General features: G+C 42.1%; 1 protein-coding gene across 3 annotated transcripts in view; it reads right to left on the bottom strand.

Moving 5' to 3' along the window:
- The window catches only part of LOC106578647 (disks large-associated protein 1), a 287,047-nt gene that overhangs the window by 137,121 nt on the left and 126,332 nt on the right, over positions 1–23,594 (bottom strand). For all 3 annotated transcript variants that reach the window (XM_014157684.2, XM_045702177.1, XM_045702178.1), the window contains exon 3: positions 1,892–2,976. In XM_014157684.2, the coding sequence (XP_014013159.2) occupies positions 1,892–2,923 (1,032 nt within the window). In that variant the 5' untranslated portion in view covers positions 2,924–2,976. The remainder of the gene's footprint in view (positions 1–1,891; positions 2,977–23,594) is intronic.

The following is a 23,594-nucleotide window of genomic DNA, read 5'->3' as shown; positions in this document are numbered from 1 at the left end:
TTTTGGCAAACTCCAAGTGGGCTGTCATGTGCCTTTTACTGAGCAGTGGCTTCTGTCTGGTCAGTCTACCATAATGGCCTGATTGGAGGAGTGCTGTAGAGATGGTTGTCCTTTGGGAAGGTTCACCAAACTCCACAGAGGAACTCCTGAGCTCTGACAGAGTGACCATTGAGTTCTTGGTCACATTCCTGACCAAGGCCCTTCTCCCACGATTTCTCAGTTTTGCCAGCTGGCTAGCCATGGAAGAGTCTTGATGGTTCCAAACTTCTTCCATTTAAGATTGATGGAGGCCACTGTTCTTGGGCACCTTCAATGCTGCAGAAATGTTTTGGTACCCTTCCTCAGATCTGTGCCTCAACACAATCCTGTCTCGGAGCTCTATGGACAATTCCTTCGACCTCATGGCTTCGTTTTTTCTCTGACATACACTGTCAACTGTGGGACCTTATATTGACAGGTGTGTGCCTTTCCATATCATGTCCAATCAATTGAATTTACCACAGGTGGAGTCCAATCAAGTTGTAGAAACATCTCAAGGATGATCAATGGAACCTGAGCTCAATTTCGAGTCTCATAGCAAAGAGTATGAATACTTGTGTAAATAAAGTATTACTGTTTTGATTTTGAATAATTTTCTCTTTGTCATTATGGGGTATTGTGTGTAGATTGAGAAGGATTTTTTTCTTTAATCCAATTTAGAATAAGGCTGCAACGTAACAAAATGTGGAAAAAGTAATGGGGTCTGAGTACTTTCCGAATGCACTGTATATCCTGGACTCTGACATTGCTCGTTTTGATATGCCTTACCGTTTTTGACAATTGCTTACACACGATTTCTGAAACTATGGCTCCTTTTCTCTAGACTCTACACACAAAACCCCAAAACACACACACAACATGCAAAACGTCACACATCTTTTGAAAAACCAAACACTTCATTCAAAACTATTTTAACTCTTCTCAAAATGGTGTTTTTGCATCAAAACTCTACACACAAACCATCAAATGATTAGCTCTTATACACGCCCAACTACACACGGATGTGACAAATGTAAAACACTACTATCTTGTGTCTTTTGCATGTTCAGTGTGCACTGGGTGTAAGCACTGGGTGTAAGTACTTGGTAAATGCGTGTGGCATTTGGAATGGCAGTGCTTTCCAAATGAAACACAAGACCTGTTAGTTTTGAGTGATGTGTCTAATTTAGAGAACTGTGTTTAGTGTTTTGCAAAAAGTGTGTTTTACAATTGCAAACTGAGAGTAAAGCAGATAATGTGCTTGCAGTTTTGCAGACTTGGTCTGAAGATTAGGTAAATGAGTTAATGGTTTCACTGAGTGTGCCACTTTTAGTACCACTTTTAGTGTGTAAAAGATTGTAAAAAACAAATCTCTTTTTATTAAAAAAAATTATTGGGATTATTTGTGTATTAGTATTGTACTGTTAGACATTTACTGTACTACTGGAGCTAGGAACAAAAGCATTTTGCTGCACCTGCTTTATTAAGATCTGCTAATCAGTGTATGCAATAAATAAACTTTGATTTGATTTGTCTCACATTCAACACTTATGAGGACATCTCGCATTCAACACTTATGTCCCCTAAGAGTGGCCGATAGAGAAAGAAAGTAAGTCTGCTCATTGTCTCCTCCACTCTCTCTGCCTTAAGGGACAGTGGATATTGAGGGGCCTCCACATATCAGTCTGCGTGGACATGGATAGAGATAGAGAGAGAGTACGTCTGCCCCTCCTCTACCCTTCTCTCTCTGTCTCAAGGGACGGTGGACATGCAGTGGGACAGGTGTCTCCACACAGGCATATGAATCTCTGGTAGGACATGGATGGAGGTGTGAAGATGGAGGTTTGGAGGTGAAGAAGGGTTGTTGTCATACCTGGAGGAATTGACAGATCTGGCGCCCACCCTGTTGGCATGTATCGGCCTTGACCGGGGCTTTGTCCAGGTTGACCGATGCTTTCTGGTAGACTTCCCTGGCCCTACTGACCGTCAGTGTTGACGACCACAAGCTCTTCTTCAGCAGTTGGCCAGTCCCGTCCATCCCCGTGCCCAGTCCCGGCAACCCGGCGCATGTAGAACACTTGACGTCGTTGTTGCTTCGTGACGTCTTCAGCGAGTGGGCGCTGATGGTGTTGTACTGCTCCATGAAGTACTGCGACTGAGACTTGCCTGGGTGGCGGCCCATGGTCATCACCCCCGAGGGCATGCCTCCCGGGATGGGGCTGTGGTGGTGGTACAGGCACACCTCGCGGTCCAGGGTGTCGTCCGAGCTCCAGTAGCCTGAGGTGGCCGAGCGCATCTTGGGCTCCGACCTGCTGCGGTCTTTGCTCTTGTTGCGCTTGCTGCTATGCTTCAGGGTGCCGGAGTGGGAGGGCGGGTTGTCAGAGCTGGCCTTGCCCCCGTTCATCCTATCCCCGGATGGGCCTTCCAGGGAGTGAGACTTGGTGAAGAGCTTCTGGACCGAGTGGACAAGATGCCGGATCCTCCCAGGACTGTCGCTGCGCTGGTGCGCCACCTCTGTGCACTTGTACTGTAGTGTGTGGTAGCCGTCGTGGCGCACCGGCGCCTGCCGTTCAAACTGCTCCAGAAGGTTGGGGGGGATGCGGTTGTTGTTAAAGCTTCCCCCCTGGCCTCCGGTGTAAGGCACCACAGCACACTCATCCTTCAATTCATGGTGGGAGCTGTAGTGTCTTCGGGGGAAGGTGCTGCTAGCAGGGTCAGGGTAGGGCCCGCACTCAGACTGGAAGGAGCTTCGCTGGGCATAGTAAGGGTGGTCCGCCGGGTGGGCATTGCCCGGGTTCAGCGGGTAGGGCCGGGCTTGGCGCCCCAGGGTCATGGAGTCATAGGAGGGGTCACAAGTCACCGTGTGATGGTGTCTTCGGCTACTCGACAAGCCTTTCATCGTCATCGTCACGGACGAGGGGACAGACGCATCTAACTGCTACTGACGCTAAATAAGCTCTGTGGACACACAAACCCAGAAGAGACAAACAGAGAGACAAAACAAAGATAGACAAACAGAGAGACATAGAGAGAGAGGGAGAGAAGAGAGAGGGAGATAATTACTTATGCACGCATAGGCATTGTCTAAAGCTGATTAGAATGACTTTTGGCACCCCTAAGCAGACGAGAACAGACAGTGATGTTGACACAGGTAGACCTATTCATCTTTTTCTTCTGTCCTTCAAGGTTATCTAAATATAGCAGTCAGTTTATTTGGCATGCATTTCAAGACTTTCAAATCGCTCCACAAGCTTGTCTTCCAACATTTATGGTTGCTCTAGTGAATTTGATTACATGGGAGAAAAAGAGATGGGGGAAACCGGGGGTTGAGTTTGAAAGAATTGAATACTGTTTAAGCTCCAATAAATAGTCAGGAATAGTCACCTAATCACAGATAGATATATCCCTCACAAAATTTCTCAGAGTAGAAGTGCTGATCTAGGATCAGGTCCTCCCTATCCATATAATCTAATTCATTATCACCTAAAAGGGAAAACTTGTCTCAGAGCAGCACTGCTATTCTGAGACACTTTATGAATAAGAGCCCTGATCCTAGTACTGCCAGTCATTTGAGCTGATCTAAGGTGTGAGGTGGCTGTAGACAAGAGTCTGGTGGCTCTACCACTCCACTCCCTCTAAAACAAGCTGACAGCTCCTGGGCCACTGCAGCCAACAACCAATAAAAGCCTTGCCTCACATGGTGACATGAAAACAATGGCATCTAACAGGGCCAATGGCCCTTTACACTCAAACCCGTATACGGGTTGGAAAATGGCAGATTTGAGCACTGATAAACTCCTAAATTGGAATGCAGTGGTTGTACAGTAACATGCTGTATATGACGTCGGAGCTCTGCCTCTGCTCTTCACAGCACTTTATGGCTTTTGATTGACAGGTGTTGTGCTAATTGGGCAACATTTGATAATTTTTTGCCTGAGTGAGGGAAATGTAAATTAAAAGGACCGCTTTTAAACACTTGCACTTCACATTTCCATATCGTAAAACTTTAATGTCATATACAGTGTCAACATTTATGATAACTATGTTTGATGTACAGTTACAATATGACATGCCTGGGTTGATCTGAACAGAATGAGCATATGTTTGTCTACTGTGAAGAAAATTAGCAGGTGCACAGGCACCCGAATGCACTCATGACTGCTTTCTTTCATGACGCAAAATTATTATCTGTTTCCCTGAATTGCATTGTGAAAGCCTAACACTGCAATATTGTATTTTATAACGTAGTTAGTCATGTTGGCAATAGAACAAGCTTTCAAATGATGCCCACCTGACCCAGATTGTGATGTATAATGGACCGTCTATTGCGTAAACAACATCAGTAATTGTACGATGGCGAGGATGCAGGGCTGTGTTCCAAACGAAACAACTACAAGTGGGCCTGCTATAGTTACTCAATGGCACAGCTAGGTGAGCTCAAAAAAAGCCCCTTATAGTTGAAGACTAAAATGACTTAGGAACTGTGCAGACATTGGAGAGGTGTGTGACCGCTTGGAGATACCAGTTAGTCCTCTCACTCAAACCTTTGTCATGTTTTTGTCTTGTGTTGCACATTTTCCAGGAATGATGGGTTCAGACTTCTAAACTTGAAGTCAGAACTTCTAAACGTATTCATGTCACTGAGGGAGAGAGGGGAATGCAGAACGTTTTTGTTGTTCAGAACATGTTATTGTTGTTCAGAACATGTTATTGTTGTTCAGAACATGTTATTGTTAGATATCAGGTATCCTATGGAAAGGAGAAGGGCCACAGTCTGGTTCATGTCAACAGGACAGCCATGAGTTGGGGAGGACTAAGGTCAGGTCAGATGAAGTGAGAAAGAACAGGAATCACTAAAATCCTGTCTAGCAACAGAGATGTATTGGCTGTCCAGCTGTGTAAGGAGGAGACTAGGCATAGGAGGAAGGTTTAAATACCAGTGTTTGTGTAAACATGTCTTTGTTCTTTCAGCTGTTTGACCCTTTGGGTGAATCAACTTGGTTTGAGCTTTTCTTAGTTGTCCGTTTGTTTTTAATTTGTTTGTCAAAACCTAACAATTATTAACAAATGCAGTGAAAAGTACAGTACATGTAAAATGCACATAGAATCAACAGTTTAATGTTTGGATTAAGTCTTGTGTCAGGTGAACCGTTGTGTACTTTAGACTAAGACACACAAACACATTCACAGCTCCAAATATTCAGCAAAACCTGTCACCTAGTCCAATAGACTGGGAGGTGAGGATAACGAGACAACAAGGGTTCAAGCACCCAAAGCAGAGCTCTAACAGAGCTACACAGAACACTGAGGCTTAGCCAGCAGAGGGAATTCATTACAGCAACTTATAACACACAACCAAAGGCCACTGTAGTAAATAAAAGCAAGTAAAAGGAGGAAGGAAAAGGAGGACGGAAAAGGAGGAAGGAAAAGAGTACTGGACGAAACAAATGAAAGGACTCCAGATAAACCTGAAACACAGAGAACTGAGGAATGGAATTATATCAAATAGGTTTAATAGTGTCTGTGTACAGTACGTACGTACATTATGCACAGGTTACGTCCCAAATGGTACCCTAAGCCCTACATAGTGCACTACTTTTGACGAGGGCCCAAATAGGGCCCTTTGCACTATGTAGGGAATAGAATGCCATTTGGGACGAAAACAGGGTGTATATTGTTTTGCATGAGGAATGTGTGGAGGCTACAGTAATTGAAGATGGACTGAACTGTTTGTGAAAATTCGGATTACATTTCCATTTCTGCATAAGGAAGAGGGATCAAATATAGCTGGGAGTCACAAAGGCCTACATCACCATATTCTACATTGTATTGAAAACACAATATGAATATCTCAACCCAATCCCAAACACCACCCCTGTATTTGCAAGGGATTGAACACACAAACGTAAATGAGAACACACACGTGTGCACGCACACAGGAGCCGCCACAGCTCAGGGAGCACTTTATACACTGGACCGTGGCCAACTGAAGGTGTTCATTGCAGTCGATTGACAGAGACTCCTTTTTTTCGCCTTTGGTGCACAGAATGTGACCTAAATAAGCGCGAGAGAGGGTCTCGCGGCTGTAGCCAGCCAGTTTCTGATACAGTGTCTAACAGTTACACGCTTGCTCAGGATACTGTGGATCTGAAGTTGAGTCATGTTGCCTTCCCTTCCCGCCTGTCATCTGACTGGAGTGGTGGAGCTCCATCCTGATCCATATTCTGCTGCCACTAGCTTGTCTCCAATGGCAAGACCACTATAGCAGGACAAGTTTCTGGTGTGTGTGTGTGTGTGTGTGTCAAATCAAATCATATTCTATTTGGCACATGCTTTGTAAACAACAGGTGTAGACTAACAGTGAAATGTTTACCTTCCCAACAATGCAGTGAGAAAAATAGAAAAATATAGAACAATAATAACAAGGAATAAGTACACCATGAATAACGATAACTTAGCTATATAGACGGGGTACCAGTACCGAGTCGATGTGCAAGTGTACGAAGTAATTGAGGTAGATATGTACATACAGGTAGAGGTAAAGTGACTAGGCAACAGGATACGCTCTTGGAAAAAATAATACATTCAGAATGAGAAGTTCAATTTATGGATTCAATGACTGAATTTGTTTCTTACAAAATCATTAATATTAAAAACAAATTCAATATCCTAATACAAACCAAAAATGTAAATACAATGTCTGTCGGCGCTGAAATCACTCCATAAAGGATAGTCTGGTTAGCCATTTGGTTAACTATTTAGCAGTCTTATGGTTTGGGGGTCCTGTTGGTTCCAGACTGGATGCATCTGTACCGCTTGCCGTGCGATAGCAGAGAGAACAGTCTATGATTTGGGTGGTTGTCTTTGACAATTTTTAGGGCCTTCCTCTAACATCGCCTGGTATAGAGGTTCTGGATGGCAGGGAGCTTGGCCCCAGTGATGGATGTGTATGTGAACCTTTCAGTGTTGGAAAGTTGTGTAGTTACCTGCTGAATGTACTGTTGTTAATACTGAGTATTATACTCAAATCAAATCAAATTTTATTTGTCACATGCACCGAATACAACAGGTGTAGACCTTACAGTGAAATGCTTACTTACAAGCAATTAACCAACAATGCAGTTTTAAGAAAATCCTTAAAAAAAGTAAGAGGTAAGAATAACAAATAATTAAAGAGCAGCAGTAAATATCAATAGTGGGGCTATATACAGGGGGTACCGGTACAGAATCAATGTACCAATGTGCGGAGGCACCGGTGTCGAGGTAATTGAGGTAATTATGTACATGTAGGTAGAGTTATTAAAGTGGCTATGCACAGATAATAACAGAGAGTAGCAGCAGTGTGTGTGTGTGTGTGTGTGGGGGGGTTAATGCAGATAGTCTGGGTATCCATTTGATTAGCTGTTCAGGAGCCTTATGGCTTGGGGGTTAGAAGCTGTTTAGAATCCTCTTGGACCTAGACTTGGCACTCCGGCACCGCTTGCCGTGTAGTAACAGAGAGAACAGTCTATGACTAGGGTTGCAAGAGTCTTGACTAGGGTGGCTGGAGTCTATACCAGAAATCGCCTGGTTTAGAGGTTCTGGATGGGAGGAGGCTTGGCCCCGGTGATGTACTGGGCCATACACACTACCCTCTGTAGTGCCTTGCGGTCGGAGGCCGAGCAGTTGCCATACCAGGCAGTGATGCAACCCATCAGAATGCTCTCGATGGTGCAGCTGTAAAACCGTTTGAGGATCTGAGGACCCATACCAAATCTTTTCAGTCTCCGGAGGGGGTATAGGTTTTGTCGTGCCCTCTTCACAACTGTTGGTGATGTGGACGCCAAGGAACTTGAAGCTCTCAACCTGCTCCACTACAGCCCCGTCGATGAGAATGGGGGCGTGCTCAGTCATCCTTTTCCTGTAGTCCACAATCATCTCCTTTGTCTTGATCATGTTGAGGGAGAGGTTGTTGTCCTTGCACCACATGGTCAGGTCTCTGACCTCCTCACTATAGGCTGTCTCATCGTTGTCGGTGATCAGGCCTACCACTGTTGTGTCATCAGCAAACTTAATGATGGTGTTGGAGTCATACCTGGCCGTGCAGTCATGAGTGAACAGGGAGTACAGGACAGGACTGAGCACGCACCCCTGAGGGGCCCCCATGTTGAGCATCAGCGTGGCGGATGTGTTGTTATCTACCCTTACCACCTGGGGGCGGCCTGTCAGGAAGTCCAGGATCCAGTTGCAGAGGGAGGTGTTTAGTCCCAGGGTCCTTAGCTTAGTGTGAGTTTTGAGGGCACTATGGTATTTAACGCTACGCTGCAGTGAATAAATCAAATTCTCACATAGGTGTTCCTTTTGTGCAGGTGGGAAAGGGCAGTGTGGAGTGCAATAGAGATTGCATCATCTGTGGATCTGTTGGTGCGGTATGCAAATTGGAGTGGGTCTAGGGTTTCTGGGATAATGGTGTTGATGTGAGCCATGACCAGCCTTTCAAAGCATTTCATGGCTACCGACGTGAGTGCTACGGGTCGGGTAGTCATTAGGCAGTTTACCTTGAAACATGTTGGTATGGTGCACTGAGTAGTACTGATGGACAGTTACGCCCAATAAGACATTTGCTTTTTCCAAACGAGGATATGACGAGACAAGTTCCTACACTCTTGGAAATATATATGAAAAAATTTACAAAAATATTAAAATACACATAATATATGTACAGATAATGATCTCACATGGTACTGTTTAATAACTTTTAGGGTATTTGTGTGGTTAAAGAGTATGATGGTAAATGTTTGTACCCGATATTTGGAATATAAAAAGGTACAATCACTACACTCTCACTCTCAAAAAAGGGGTACAATGTGAAGGCACATTTCTCTTTCCCACTTTACACATCTATTTTGTGTACCCTCAATACCCACCACTGGGGTGGTAGCCTAAAATGGCAAATTTGCACCATAATTATTATCATCATTATATTTCCCAGCGTGCTCTACAGCAGGTAAAACATTTTAGAATAGTTTTTCATGTGTTTTTGTATGTACATTGATAGATTGATTAACCTTTTGGGCTCACCCTAGGATAGGGGGCGCCACAGCGCATTTTGAAAAAAATTCGTGCCCATTTTCAACGGCCTACTAATCAAACTCAGAAGCTAGGATATGCATATAATTAATACCTGTGGATAGAAAACACCCTAAAGTTTCTAAAACGGTTTGAATGGTGTCTGTGAGTATAACAGAACTCATATGGCAGTCAAAACCCTGAGACCGATTGAAACAGGAAGTGGAATTCTGAATTGTGGACTCAACTTCACATCTTTCCCTATTTTTAAGCACACCGTGACCTATCATTCATTGAGCACTTTCTATTGCTTCCACTAGATGTCCCCAGTCTTTACACAGTGGTTTCAGCCTTCTACTGTCGAAACTGAATGAATGAGACGCTGTGGAAATTGGTCACAGGGGGAGGGCCATCACCATTATGACGCCGGCGGCCCTGTCTACCCCCTCCTTTCGAAACGTTTTGAAACACAATACAATCGTCCCCCTCAAATCTTATTGGCTCTCTTGTTGAAACAGGCCCTGAAGATTTATGTTATACAACGTTTGACATGTTTGAACGAACCTAAATGGGGGAAAAATTTTACTTTTCGAAACCGCTGTCCCGCGCCCGACGGAGCATTTGGATACAGCCTTCAGACGCGCTAACAACAGCAAGCTAATGGAACATAAAGGACGGACTTTTTCGACCGAAAATACATTTGTTGTGGACCTGGGATTCCTGGAAGTGCTTTCTGATGAAGACAACTAAAGGTAAGGGATTTTTGACAATAGTATACAAGATTAGATGTGATATGCGATTGTTCCAAGATGGCGCCGAGCTGGAATTACTAGCTAATTTTCTGAGTATTGCATCCCCTTTTATCGCAAAGTGTGATTACCCAGTAAAGTTATTTTTAAATCTGGTATGACAGGTGCTTTCAAGAGATATTCATCTATAAATCTTAGAATGACAATATTACATTTTAAAAATGTTTTCGAATAGTAATTCAGTAAATTGTAGCACTGTTTCCCGGGATGCATTTGAGGGAAAATAGTTAGTCAACGTCAGACGCCGATGTAAAATGCTGTTTTTATATATAAATATGAACTTCATTGAACAAAAGAATGCATGCATTGTGTAACATGATGTCCTAGGTGTGTCATCTGATGAAGTTTGTAAAAGGTTAGTGCTGCATTTAGCTGTTTTTTGGTTATTTGTGATGCATGTGGTTGGTCGGAAAATGGCTATGTTGCGACTTTTACCATGTACTCCTCTAACATAATCTAATGTTTTGCTTTTCCTGTAAAACCTTTTTGAAATCGGACGACGTGGGTCGATTCAGGAGAGGTGTATCTATAAAACGATATGAGACAGTCCTATATTTCAAAAAATATATATATTAAATTTCGTTATGCTAATGTCGCTAGGAGTTTTTCGCTGGATGTTGATCCCGCTTACGGGACGAGACGCTCAAGAGGTTTTAATCTTATGCTACATAAAAATAAATAACATGCAACTAATCTAATCAGTTAGTTAGATTTATTTGCACACGTTACTGAAATGGCTTAGGTAGTCTACTTACAAAGTTCCTAACCCTGCCGGTCACTATGGATGCAGGTTGGGTGAATATCTTAATGCTGGCTGGATTGCAAAAGGAATTACAAATCACTTTGCAAAACAGCATAATATGAATTCTGATAACTTTCCCGGGGTTTTCCAGAAATCCTGGTTCGAAGATTCCTGGAAGCGGGAGGAAATAAACAAGGACACCTTATTTAAGATGTGGTTTTTTTAATCTGGAAATTTGGGGAAAGTTACTGGACTTTTGCAAGCCTACTTGAAGGCCTGGTGTGACCTGTAAACCTTGCGTTACAGGCCACTGTATTAGGGTAAATCTTGTCCTCAAAATAAGGCTCATGATAGACACTGAGTGTATAAAACATTAGGAACACCTTCCTACTATTGAGTTGCAACCCGTTTTGCCCTCAGAACAGCCTCAATTGTCAGGGCAAGGACTCTACAAGGTGTCAAAAGTATTCCACAGGGATGCTGGCCCATGTTGACTCCAATGCTTCCCACAGTTGTGTCAATTTGGGTGGTGGATCATTCTTGATAGACACGGGAAATTGTTGAGCGTGAAAAACCCAGTAGCATTGCAGCAATCAAATCGGTGCGCCTGCTACTGCCATACCCCATTCAAAGGCACTTAAATATTTTGTCTTGCCCATTGACTCTCTGAATGGCAAACATACACAATCCATGTCTCAATTGTCTCAAGGCAGAATTTTTTTTTTTTACCTTTATCTAACTAGGCAAGTCAGTTAAGAACAAATTGTTATTTACAATGGCGGCCCACACCGGCCAAACCCGGACGCCCTATGGGACTCCCAATCATGGCCGGTTATGATACAGCCTGGATTCGAACCAGGGTGTCTGTAGTGATGCCTCAAGCACTGAGATGCAGTACCTTAGACTGCTGCACTGATTGAAGTGGATTTAACAAGTGACATCAATAACAGATCATGGCATTCACCTGATCAGTAGGTAATGGAAAAATCAGGTGGTTTCCTACATTCTGTGTATAATTTATTATCATATAGTGTAACGGCCGTCGTTGAAATGAGACCAAGGTGCAGCGGAGGATGTGTTCATCTTGTAAGGTTTTTAATTACCGAAAGAACACTATACAAAAAGAAACACCAGCAACAGTTCTGTCAGGATACAAACTCTAAACAGAAAACATTCACCCATAAACCCCAAAGGAAAAACAGGCTGCCTATGTATGACTCTCAATCAGCAACAACGATCTACACCTGTTCCTGATTGAGAGCCATACACGGCCGAAACAAAGAAAACCACCAACATAGAAAAAGAAACCTAGAACGCCCACCAATGTCACACCCTGGCCTAACCAAAAATAGAGAACAAAAAACCCTCTCTATGGCCAGGGCGTTACATATAGACTATAATTAAATTGATAATACATGCCTAGGAACTCACTTAATAAGGCCACAAAACTGGAAAGGAATGAATTCAACAACCATGTCTCTAACACTAATAAATACAGTCATGGGTGTACACTCTACAATTCCCTAGAAAAGGCAAGGCACACTGGGAAATTATACTGGTGGCGAGTTACTTAGTTAAACGGTTGTACCAGTTTAACTGGTGTATGGTGAAGGTACATGTATGCTACTTACTGTACAAGGAACAAATGGATTTGACACTGTGATGTTAATATATGCAAAGGTACAAAGGATAATTTTGTGTATGTAGAGAAAGGTATTATCTGAGGTATGAACTAGGCTACAGTTATGAACCTATAACTAAAAGCACAAAAGGGGACCTTACAGGGTATCACCCTAGTGACAAGCAGTTATACCCCTTTAGGGACAAATCTAAACATTTATTTTTGAGAGGTTACTTTGTCTGCTTACATCAAAATTGGCTTTGCATCTCCAATACTGCACAAAACAAACATGATATGTGTTATAGTACTTTGACCATGTTTTATTTGAGTCAGAAATGTATATGAGGGCAAGGCAGGCACTTAGGCACAGACATTATCTAGGATTACATGCAAGCCAAAAAATCTAACGTGAGCAAAAAGGCAGGAATTACTGTAAGTGGGTCTAGGCGTTTTGAACTTTGCTGAGCAGTGAACAGGCAAAAATTATCTAGTAGTTTTGTTTGTTTAAAACACTAGAAATAAAAAATTTAAATTATTCTACTATTATCTATCTGGGCAAAAACCTGGCATAACCTCAAATGCACATTTCATTTTGATGTATATTTAATTCAGTTGTCAACCAAAAGTGAATTCATTATGAATGAACAATGCCTAGAAATCGCATTGTTAATTTGCGGTGGAAATCAGGTTAAAATTAGACTGAAACTGTGTACTTTTTGCAAATATAAGTATAAAATCCATTGATGTTCAACGTCAGTCTGTTGAAATATGACATTGATGGAACATTGATTCAATGTATTTTTGCCTGCTGGGATAGGGCTGTATTCTAGAGGGCTTATCACATCCTCTCGCTCTGGTCATACAGTTGTGGGCAGGATGAACCCCTGACCATAACTATTGACACAATGAGAATTTTTTTTGCACCCGTTAGTGAGAGTGCTGTACTTAAGTGATATGTGGTAGTAGTTCCCTGTCAACTAAATGTGTATAGGGGACAGAGCAGAGTGGTAGTGGGTCTTAACTAAGCAGGGCTTTACTTTGAAGTCTAAAGAGTAGGAATACAGGTGAAATCTGTTATTTGCTTATATTTGCTAGCACAGACTGGAATATGTTCCGGGGTTTATCCAATAGCATTGAGGAATATACCACCTCAGTCATTGGCTTTATCAATAAGTGCATCGACGACGTCGTCCCCACAGTGACTGTACGTACATATCCCAACCAGAAGCCATGGATGACAGGCAACATCCGCATCCAGCTAAAGGCTAGAGCTGCCGCTTTCAAGGAGCGGGACACTAATCCGGACACCTATAAGAAATCCTGCTATGCCCTCAGACGAACCATCAAACAAGCAAAGCATCAATACAGGATTAAGATTGAATCCTACTACACCGGCTCTCATACTCGTTGGATGTGGCAGGGCTTGAAAACTATTATGGACTACAAAGAGAAACTCAGACGCGAGCTGCCCAGTGATGCAAGATGGATTACCAGGATGTGTACTCAAAGCATGCGCGGACTAACTGGCTAGTGTCTTCACTGACATTTTCAACCTCTCCCTGACTGAGTCTGTAATACCGACATGCTTCAAGCAGACCAGCATAGACCAGCATGTGCCCAAGGAAGCGAAGGTAACCTATCTAAATGATTACTGCCCCATAGCACTCACAGCGGTAGACATGAAGTGCTTTGTAAGGCTGGTCATGGCACACATCAACAGCATCTTCCCGGATACCATGGACCAACTGCAATTCACATACTGCCCCAACAGATCCACAGATGACACAATCTCAATCGCACTCCACACTGCCCTTTCCCACCTGGACAAAAGGAACACCTATGTGAGAATGCTGTTCATTGACTACAGCTCAGCGTTCAACAACATAGTGCCCACGAAGCTCATCACTAAGCTAAAGACCCCGGGACTAAACACTTCCCTCTGCAACTGGATCCTTGACTTCCTGATGGGCCACCCCCAGGTGGTAAGGGTAGGCAACAACACGTCTGCCATGCTGATCCTCAACACTGGGGGCCTCTCAGGGGTGTGTACTTAGACCCCTCCTGTACTCCCTGTTCACACACAACTGTGTGGCCAAACACAACTTCAACACCATCATTAAGTTTGCTGACGACGCAACAGTGGTAGGCCGGATCACCGACAACGATGGGACAACCTATAGGGAGGAGGTCAGAGAACTGGTAGTGTGTTGCCAAGACAACAACCTCTCCCTCAATGTGAGCAAGACAAAGGAGCTGATCGTGGACTACAGGAAAAGGCAGACATCAACGGGACTGTATTGTTAATAATTTGTTAAGAATTAGTTTTTAACAGACTTGCCTAGTTAAATAAAGGTTAAATAAAATATAATAAATAAATAGTTGAGTGGATAAGAGAGTTTCAAGTTCCTTGGTGTCCACATCACCAACGATCTATCGTGGTCCAAACACACCACCAAGACAGTTGTGAAGAGGGCACGACAAAAGTTTTCCCCCCTCAGGAGACTGAAAAATTTGGCATGGGTCCCCAGATCCTCAAAAAATTCTACATCTGCACCATCAAGAGCATCCTGACTGGTTACATCACCGCCTGGTATGGCAACTGCTCGGCATCTGACCATAAGGCGCTACAGAGGTTAGTGTGTATGGCCCAGTACATCACTGGGGCCAAGCTTCCTGCAATCCAGGACCTATATAATAGGCGGTGTCAGAGGAAAGCCCATAAAATTGTCAGAGACTCCAGTGACCCAAGTCATAGACTGTTTTGTCTGCTACCGCACAGCAAGCTGTACCGGAGCGCCAAGTTTAGGAGCAAAAGACTCCTTAACAGCTTCTACCCCCAATCCATAAGACTGCTGAACAATTAATCAAATGGCCACCAGACTATAACATTGACACCCCCTCCATTTGTTTTGTACACTGCTGCTACTCGCTGTTTATTATCTATGGATAGTCACTTCACCCCTACCTCCATGTACAAAGTACATCTAACCTGTACCCCCACACACTGATTCGGTACCAGTACCCCCTGTATATAGCCTCGTTATTGTGTTACTTTTAATAATTTTTAACTTTAGTATATTTGGTAAATAATTTCTTAACTATTCTTGAACTGCACTTTTGGTTAAAGGGCTTGTAAGTAAGCGTTTCACGGTAAGGTCTAAACTTGTTGTATTCGGTGCATGTGACAAATAAAGTTTGATTTGACACAGACATGGTGGTGTTGCAGGAAGATCTGAATTCTGTGAATCAAGAGATTGGGAGATTAAATCCCAGGGGCCCCATAACCATTGTGTGAATTTCACACTATATTTGTGTAAGCACCATTTATGAAAAGTGTGCTCGTACATAAATATAGAGATTTATAAACTTGGCGCACGCCATAACATACAGTTGAAGTCGGAAGTTTACATACACTTAGGTTGGAGTCATTAAAACTTGTTTTTCAACCACTCCACACATTTCTTGTTAAAACTTATTAAGGCTAGGGGGCACTAATTTCACATCCTGATGAAAGGTGTGCCCAAAGTAAACTGCCTGCTACTCAGGCCCAGAAGCTAGGATATGCATATAATTGGTAGATTTGGATATAAAACACTCTAAAGATTCAAAAAATATTCCAATTATGTCTGTGCGTATAACAGAACTTATTTGGCAGGTGAAACCCCGAGGACAAACCATCCAGGATTTGTTTGGTTGAGGTGACAGTGTTTTCAATGGGTTTCTATGTGGATCTAGATTTCTAAGGCACTTACTTGCAGTTGCTATCGCTTCCACTGGATGTCAACAGTCTTTAGAAATTGGTTGATGTTTTTCCTTTGAGAAATGAAGAAGTAGGGCTGTTCAGAACATGGGTCGAGTCTAGTGTACTGTTGTGGTTGGGGCGCACGACCTGAAAGCTCGCCCCACTTTGTTTTTATCCGCTATTGAACGCAGTTTATCCCGTCTTAAATTTGATTGATTATTTACGTAAAAAAATACCTAAAGTTGTATTAGGAAAGTTTTTTGAAATGTTTGGATCAAGATTACAGGTAACTTATTAGATATTTTGTAGCCATATTGCGCGAGATGGAACCAGTGTTTTTTTTAATGAAACGCGCCAAATAAATGGATATTTTGGAGACATAACGATGGAATTTATCCAACAAAAGGACCATTTATGATGTTTATGGGACATATTGGAGTGCCAACAGAAGAAGATCTTCAAAAGTAAGGCATGAATTATATCGTTGTCTCTGAGTTTTGTGTCGCGCCTGGCGGGTTGAATTATTATTGTCATGTGTTTGTTTGATGGGGTGCTGTCTTCAGATAATAGCATGGTTTGCTTTTGCCGTAAAGCATTTTGGAAATCTGACACGGTGGCTAGATTAACAAGACGTTAAGCTTTCATTTGTGGTATTGCACTTGTGAATGTATGAAAGTTAAATATTTCTAATAATTGTTTTTTAATTTCGCGCTCTGCCATTTCACCGGATGTTGTCAAATCGATCACCATTAACGGGATTTGATCCATAAGCCGTTTTAACAAACTCTAGTTTTGGCAAGTCGGTTAGGAAATCTACTTTATGCATGACACAAGTAATTTTTCCAGCAATTGGTTGCAGACAGAATATTTCACTTATAATTCACTGTATCACAATTCCAGTGGGCCAGAAGTTTACATACACTAAGTTGACTCTGCCTTTAAACAGCTTGGAAAATTCCAGAAAATGATGTCATGGCTTTAGAAGCTTCTGATAGGCTAATTGACATAATTTGAGTCAATTGGAGGTGTACCCGTGGATGAATTTCAATGCCTACCTTCAAACTCAGTGCCTCTTTTCTTGACATAATGTGAAAATCAAAAGAAATCAGCCAAGACCTCAGAAAAACAATTGTAGACCTCCACAAGCCTGGTTCATCCTTGGGAGCAATTTCCAAATGCCTGAAGGTACCACGTTCATTTGTTCAAACAATAGTACGCAAGTATAAACACCATGGGACCACGCAGCCATCATACTGCTCAGGAAGGAGACACGTTCTGTCTCCTAGAGATGAACGTACTTTGGTGCAAAAAGTGCAAATCAATCCCAGAACAACAGCAAAGGACCTTGTGAAGATGCTGGAGGAAACAGGTACAAAAGTATCTATATCCACATTAAAATGAGTCCTATATCAACATAACCTGAGAGGCCGCTCAGCAAGGAAGAAGCCACTGCTCCAAAACTGCCAGAAAAAATCCAGACTACGGTTTGCAACTGCATATGGGGACAAAGATAGTACTTTTTGGAGAAATTTCCTTTAACTGTTTGGCCATAATGACCATCGTTATGTTTGGAGGAAAAAGGGGGACGCTTGCAAGCCGAAGAACACCATCCCAACCGTGAAGCACAGGGGTGGCAGCATCATGTTGTGGGGGTGCTTTGCTGCAGGAGGGACTGGTGCATGTCACAAAATAGATGGTATCATGAGGTAGGAAAATTATGTGGATATATTGAAGCAACATCTCAAGTCATCAGTCAGGAACTTAAAGCTTGGTTGTAAATGGGTCTTCCAAATGGACAATGACTCCAAGCATACTTCCAAAGTTGTGGCAAAATGGCTTAAGGACAACAAAGTCAAGGTATTGGAGTGGCCATCACAAAGACCTGACCTCAATCCTATAGAAAATTTGTGGGCAGAACTGAAAATGTGTGTGCAAGCAAGGAGGCCTACATACCTGACCCAGTTACAGCAGCTCTGTCAGGAGGAATGGGCCAAAATTCACCCAACTTATTGTGGGAAGCTTGCGGAAGGCTACCTGAAACGTTTGACCCAAGTTAAACAATTTAAAGGCAATGCTCCCAAATTCGAATTGATTGTATGTAAACTTCTGACCCACTGGTAATGTGATGAAAGTAATAAAAGCTGAAATAAATCAAATCAAATGTATTTATATAGCCCTTCTTACATCAGCTGATATCTCAAAGTGCTGTACAGAAACCCAGCCTAAAACCCCAAACAGCAAGGATGCAGGTGTAGTAGCACGGTGGCTAGCAAAAACTCCCTAGAAAGGCCAAAACCTAGGAAGAAACCTAGAGAGGAAGCAGGCTATGAGGGGTGGCCAGTCCTCTTCTGGCTGTGCCGGGTGGAGATTATAACAGCACATGGCCAAGATGTTCAAATGTTCATAAATGACCAGCATGGTCAAATAATAATAATCATAGCAGTTGTCGAGGGTGCAACAAGTCAGCAACACAAGAGTAAGTGTCAGTTGGCTTTTTCATAGCCGATCTTTGAGAGTATCTCTACCGCTCCTGCTGTCTCTAGAAATAATTCTCTGTAATATTATTCTGACATTTCATATTCTTAAAATAAAGTGATGATCCTAACTGACCTGAGACAGGGACTTTTTATTTTGAATAAATGTCAGGAATTGTGAAAAACTGAGCTTATATGTATTTGGCTAAGGTGTATGTAAACTTCCGACTTCAACTGTACGTACGCATGTTTTACAATTTAAATCAGACCTTTTGTAAAACGCCTCCATTCACCTTTTATGGTGACAATAACGCCTTTGCTGTATAATTTGGAACTTTTGCATTAGGCCACAGCGTGCAAAAGACAAATTGTTGTTCAATATTTAGTTTAACTATAGATTACTGGGTTTCTATGTCCTGCCTTGGTATAGGCTCTGAGACTTAAAAGGCAACAATGCACAGCAATACTGTAGCCTACCCATACTGTCAAATATTTTACATAAACTACCGGTCTACTTATTGTGTTGGCAGATTGTTTTCATCTTTAGCAGTAATTTATGCTGTATCTGGAAAAGGACTGTCAGTTTCTTAACGAGAAAACAATGGCAAATTGTCGTGGACCTGTTAGCAGAACGCTTGCAATCAATAATGTTTTAAATACATTTTTATCCCCAAACCTAAGTAAAATGGACTGCCCGCGAATTCTATTTTTTTTTTTTTTAGGGCAGGCTACTCAAAAAAATGCTATTACAGGACTTACCAGTGGTTACAGTTTGCTAACTTTTGTGTGAAAACTGGCGCATGCTCATTTTGGGGTATATTTTGTACGTACTCACGGTTTATAAATGAGGCCCCAGTGTAGGACATGTTGAATAATAATTACTGTATAAGTAAACATGTCAAACATATAAATAAACATGTCAAAGTGTGTAAAATATGTACGTTGAAAACACTGCGACAGCGTAAAGTTCCAGGGACATCCTAACGACTCGTTTTTGTTTGCAGGGTGTGACACTTCATGTGAAAAATATCCACGCCATAGTTCATCTGAAATATCATGACGTAAAGTGTTCCAAAACCACAAAGTTTCACACGATTTCACTTATGAATGTTTGTGTCCTGTGTGGTTCAGTTAGTAAAGCATGGCGCTTGCAATGTCAGGGTTGTGTGTTCAATTCCCACAGGGGAATGAAAATGCATGCTCTCTGGATAAAAGCATCTGCTAAATGACTCAAATTAATAATGAAATTAATGTGAAGTGTTCCAAAATCACATGTGGTTTTTCTGTAAGGGGTGCCATTTGGGACAATATAAGTCACAAACAACAATGTCATGTTATACATTGACCAAGTCTCAATGACTTCCTATGACAGTTCTCTGATTGGCACATGGATGACAAGGACAAATGGTGGTGTCCAGATTCTTAGCTTCTTTACAAACATGCCTGCCCCTAATGTTACCTTATTAATAATTTATCAGCAGAATCCTGAAACGTTGATGTTCCAAATAAAGCAAGACGAGAAACACGCCCACGACAGCAAGAAAAAGTGTGTGAGAATACAGCCCAAATAGAACCCTATTCACTACGTTGTGCACTACTTTTGACCAGAGATCAATTGGCCCTGGTCAAAAGTAGTTCATTATGTAGGGAATATGGTACCATTTGGAATGTAACCAGAGTAGAGGTGGCTTTAAAAGAGGCTCACTGAGAATTAGATTACATGACATTTTCAGCCTGACATGGTCAGAGAGTCTGTAGGGCTGGTGGGTTTAGTTTGAGTGAGCTGAAGTTGTTGTGGCTGTTGGGGCCCTCCAAAGACAGGCTTTATCTTTACGGGCTGAACGCCATCAAATGTTGATGTCTGCCTGTTAAAACACTCGTAAAAGACAGATTACTACAATATATGTCTGACTCCCAAATAGAACCCTATTCTCTACATTGCGCACCACCTTTGACCAAAGTTCACTTCTTTCGACAGCTCCTGACTGGTGCAGCTTTCTAAGGCACTGCATCTCAGTGCAAGATGTGTCACTACAGTTCCTGGTTCAAATCCAGGCTGAATCACTTCTGGCGGTGATTGGGTGTTCTATAGGGCAGCACACAATTGGCACTGCGTTGTCTGGGTTTGGCCGGGGTAGGCCGTCATTCTAAATAAGAATTTGTTCTTAACTGACTTGCCTTGTTACTGTTGTTTCTGAATGCTTAAACACTAACAGTGATTCTTGAAGCACTATCTCTGAAACCATTAACTCTTGCAGCCAATGCATTTGCCAAGTGTGTGAAACTGAATGTGTGTTCTCTGCTTTACACTCAGTTTGTAATTTAATAACACACTTCTAGCAAAACTTATACTATTTCGCCAATTTCCTTTCCACATTGACTCATGTGAAAACACTTTTAGATAATGAGTTCACTTACAAATCAGGGCTTGAGCACTATAAATAGAGCACAACCAAACATTTGGTTTGGACAATGGAGGCCAATATTGGACAGAGAGTAAGAGGGGTGAGAATAGAGGAGGACGAGGAGGAGGAAGAGGAGGACAAGGAAATGAAGAAGTAAGAGGAGGAGGAGGAGGAGGAAGAGGTGAAGTTGGATGAGGAGAAGGAGAGGACGGGGAAGAGGAAGAGGAAGGGGAGTCAGGAACACAACAACTGATGAAATCAGAGCAACTGTGGTTGACCATGTTGTCAACCATGGGATGAGCATGATGGAGGCTGGGCAACGGGTTCAACCAAATCTGAGCCGCTATAATGTTGCAGGTATCATCTGGATATTTCAAAATGAGAACCGGTAAGTAACTGTAAGTGCTGTAGTCTTACTGGTACAGTAATATGTACTGTACTTTCATAATGAGAAGGATCACTAAAACCATTCAAATGTTTTTACAGAACTACAAGAAAACCAGTATCTGGTGGAAGATGTCGACTGTTCACCACAGAGCAACTGAGATATGAATATGTGCAGGTAAGCTATACTATCCTATCATTGGTACTGGATCTGGAAGTGTATGGTGCTACATAATATTGACTGATCCCTGTCTTTTCGTACTGTTCTACATTGTTTTGTCTTGTCTCTTTCAGAGAGTCATGGAGCTAAAAGCAGATGCAGTGCATCATGAGCTAATATATGTGGACGAGGCAGGTTTCAACCTTGCAAAAACAAGGGGCCGCGGCAGAAATATCATCGGACACTGTGCCATCATCAACGTCCCGGGACAACATGGTGGCAACATAACAATGTGTGCTGCTATTAGTCAAAACAGTGCCCTTCCCCATCATGCAATCCTAAGCCCATACAACACTGCACACATTATCACATTTCTGGACACCCTCCACAACAGACTAATCCCTAATGACCAGGGGCCAGAGCAGCCCAGGTACGTTATCATTTGGGACAATGTTAGTTTCCACCGGACTGCTGTGGTCCGCAATTGGTTCATAGGTGACCCACTTCTCATCGCACTCAATCTCCCCCATACTCTCCGTTCTTGAATCGTCTTAAAGAATTCTTCTCTGCATGGCGTTGGAAGGTGTATGATCGCCAGCCCCACCAACACATACCCCTTCTACAGGCAATGGAGGAGGCTTGTGGAGACATCGATCAGGGGTCAGGCCTGGATACGGCCCTCCAGGCGATACTTCCCACGCTGCCTAGCTCAAGACAACATCGCATGTGATGTGGATGAAGTCTTATGGCCAGACCCACAAAGGCAAGAATTATTTTGTATTTTTTTCTAGCACAAATGTTTTTTGTTTTCTTCTACTGCACTTTTGTTGTTTGACGAGAGATAGAACATTTTGAGAAAAAAAAAACGTATTCCCCTTATTTGTATTGATAGTGTGTTATGTTCGGGAATACAAATCCATACTTTACACATTTGGATACCTGTGTGTCTGTGTGTTTACTACATGGATGACATAACTTTATTGCAAACTGCTATGCCCTGCACACAGAAAAAGCAAAGTGTTCTTCATTTATACTATCAGTGCGTAGTTGGTGCTTCGTGTGCTTATTCAAATGATGGTTTCTGTGTACTGTATTGATGCAAAAACACCATTTTTTTAAAAGAGTTTGAAGAGGTTTGCAGGAATTGTTTACTTTTGCAAGAGATGTATAATGTTTTGTTGGTTTGGTGTGAGGTTTTGTGGTTAGTGTGTAGAGTTTTGCAAAAATAGCCTATAGTTTCAAAGACAGTGCCTAAGCAATCAGATTTTTTTTTAATAAAGTAAAAAAAAAAAAAGGTTTACTAAAATGATAGAGAATAGGATGCCATTTGACATGAAACTTGTCTCTAATCCCTTCACTGAGTACTCTGGAAACACGTTTTTTTTTCAAGACCACGTAGATTACTGCTGTTATAAATAACAGTGTTGATATTCATCAAATATAGATCCCTCAAAGTGATATATGGCATAAAAATTACACATAAAAGGGAACAATTGAACAAATCTTCCACCAGTTCCATCTATCTTTATAGAGGGCTCACTTAATCTCTAATAGATCTGTGGGTTTACAAGGGGCTCATTTATGAATCTGAACACAAACAGATAAGAGACTAAGCAATACATTATTTTTTCCATATTACAAAATGACAGGGTGTCCGGGGCAATGCATTGTGTACAAATCTGTATGAAGTTATTCCTGACAAAGTATGTGTATGATATGTAAGCTGGTTTTTATTTGATCAATACCAAGTCAAAAATCCTACATGAACAGGCACACATGACAATCTGGCGTTTGAAGCTGTGAATCAAGCAGTCACCCCACCAAAACTGCATGTACCTATCCCAGATCGAACCTTTAATGCATTCATCCTCCCTGTTTAAATACACAGTCAGTTTGTACCTTAACACAATTTTGCACAATGCCTTTAAAGGTCCCGAAAACTGAAAATAATGTTTTTCATAAAATTGGATGATATTTATATGAACCCAGTTCAAAGTAGGGTGACCCAAGTATGAAAAAGATAAAAGATAAAAGTCAAAAATAAAGTAAAAATAAAACATAATAAAAAGTATGTTTGAATGACACCGAGGGGCAGTGATTTTATGGAATTATTTATTTATTTATTTATTTATTTATTTTTCTTCTTGGGGGGGACTGTGGGAGGGGTCTCGAACGGTTGAGGGACAGCTAT

This window comes from Salmo salar, chromosome ssa19 (assembly GCF_905237065.1).
Source record: "Salmo salar chromosome ssa19, Ssal_v3.1, whole genome shotgun sequence".
Taxonomy (NCBI): Eukaryota; Metazoa; Chordata; class Actinopteri; order Salmoniformes; family Salmonidae; genus Salmo; species Salmo salar.
Note: the sequence above shows the minus strand (reverse complement) of the source record. Positions and strands in the feature narration are given on the sequence as shown.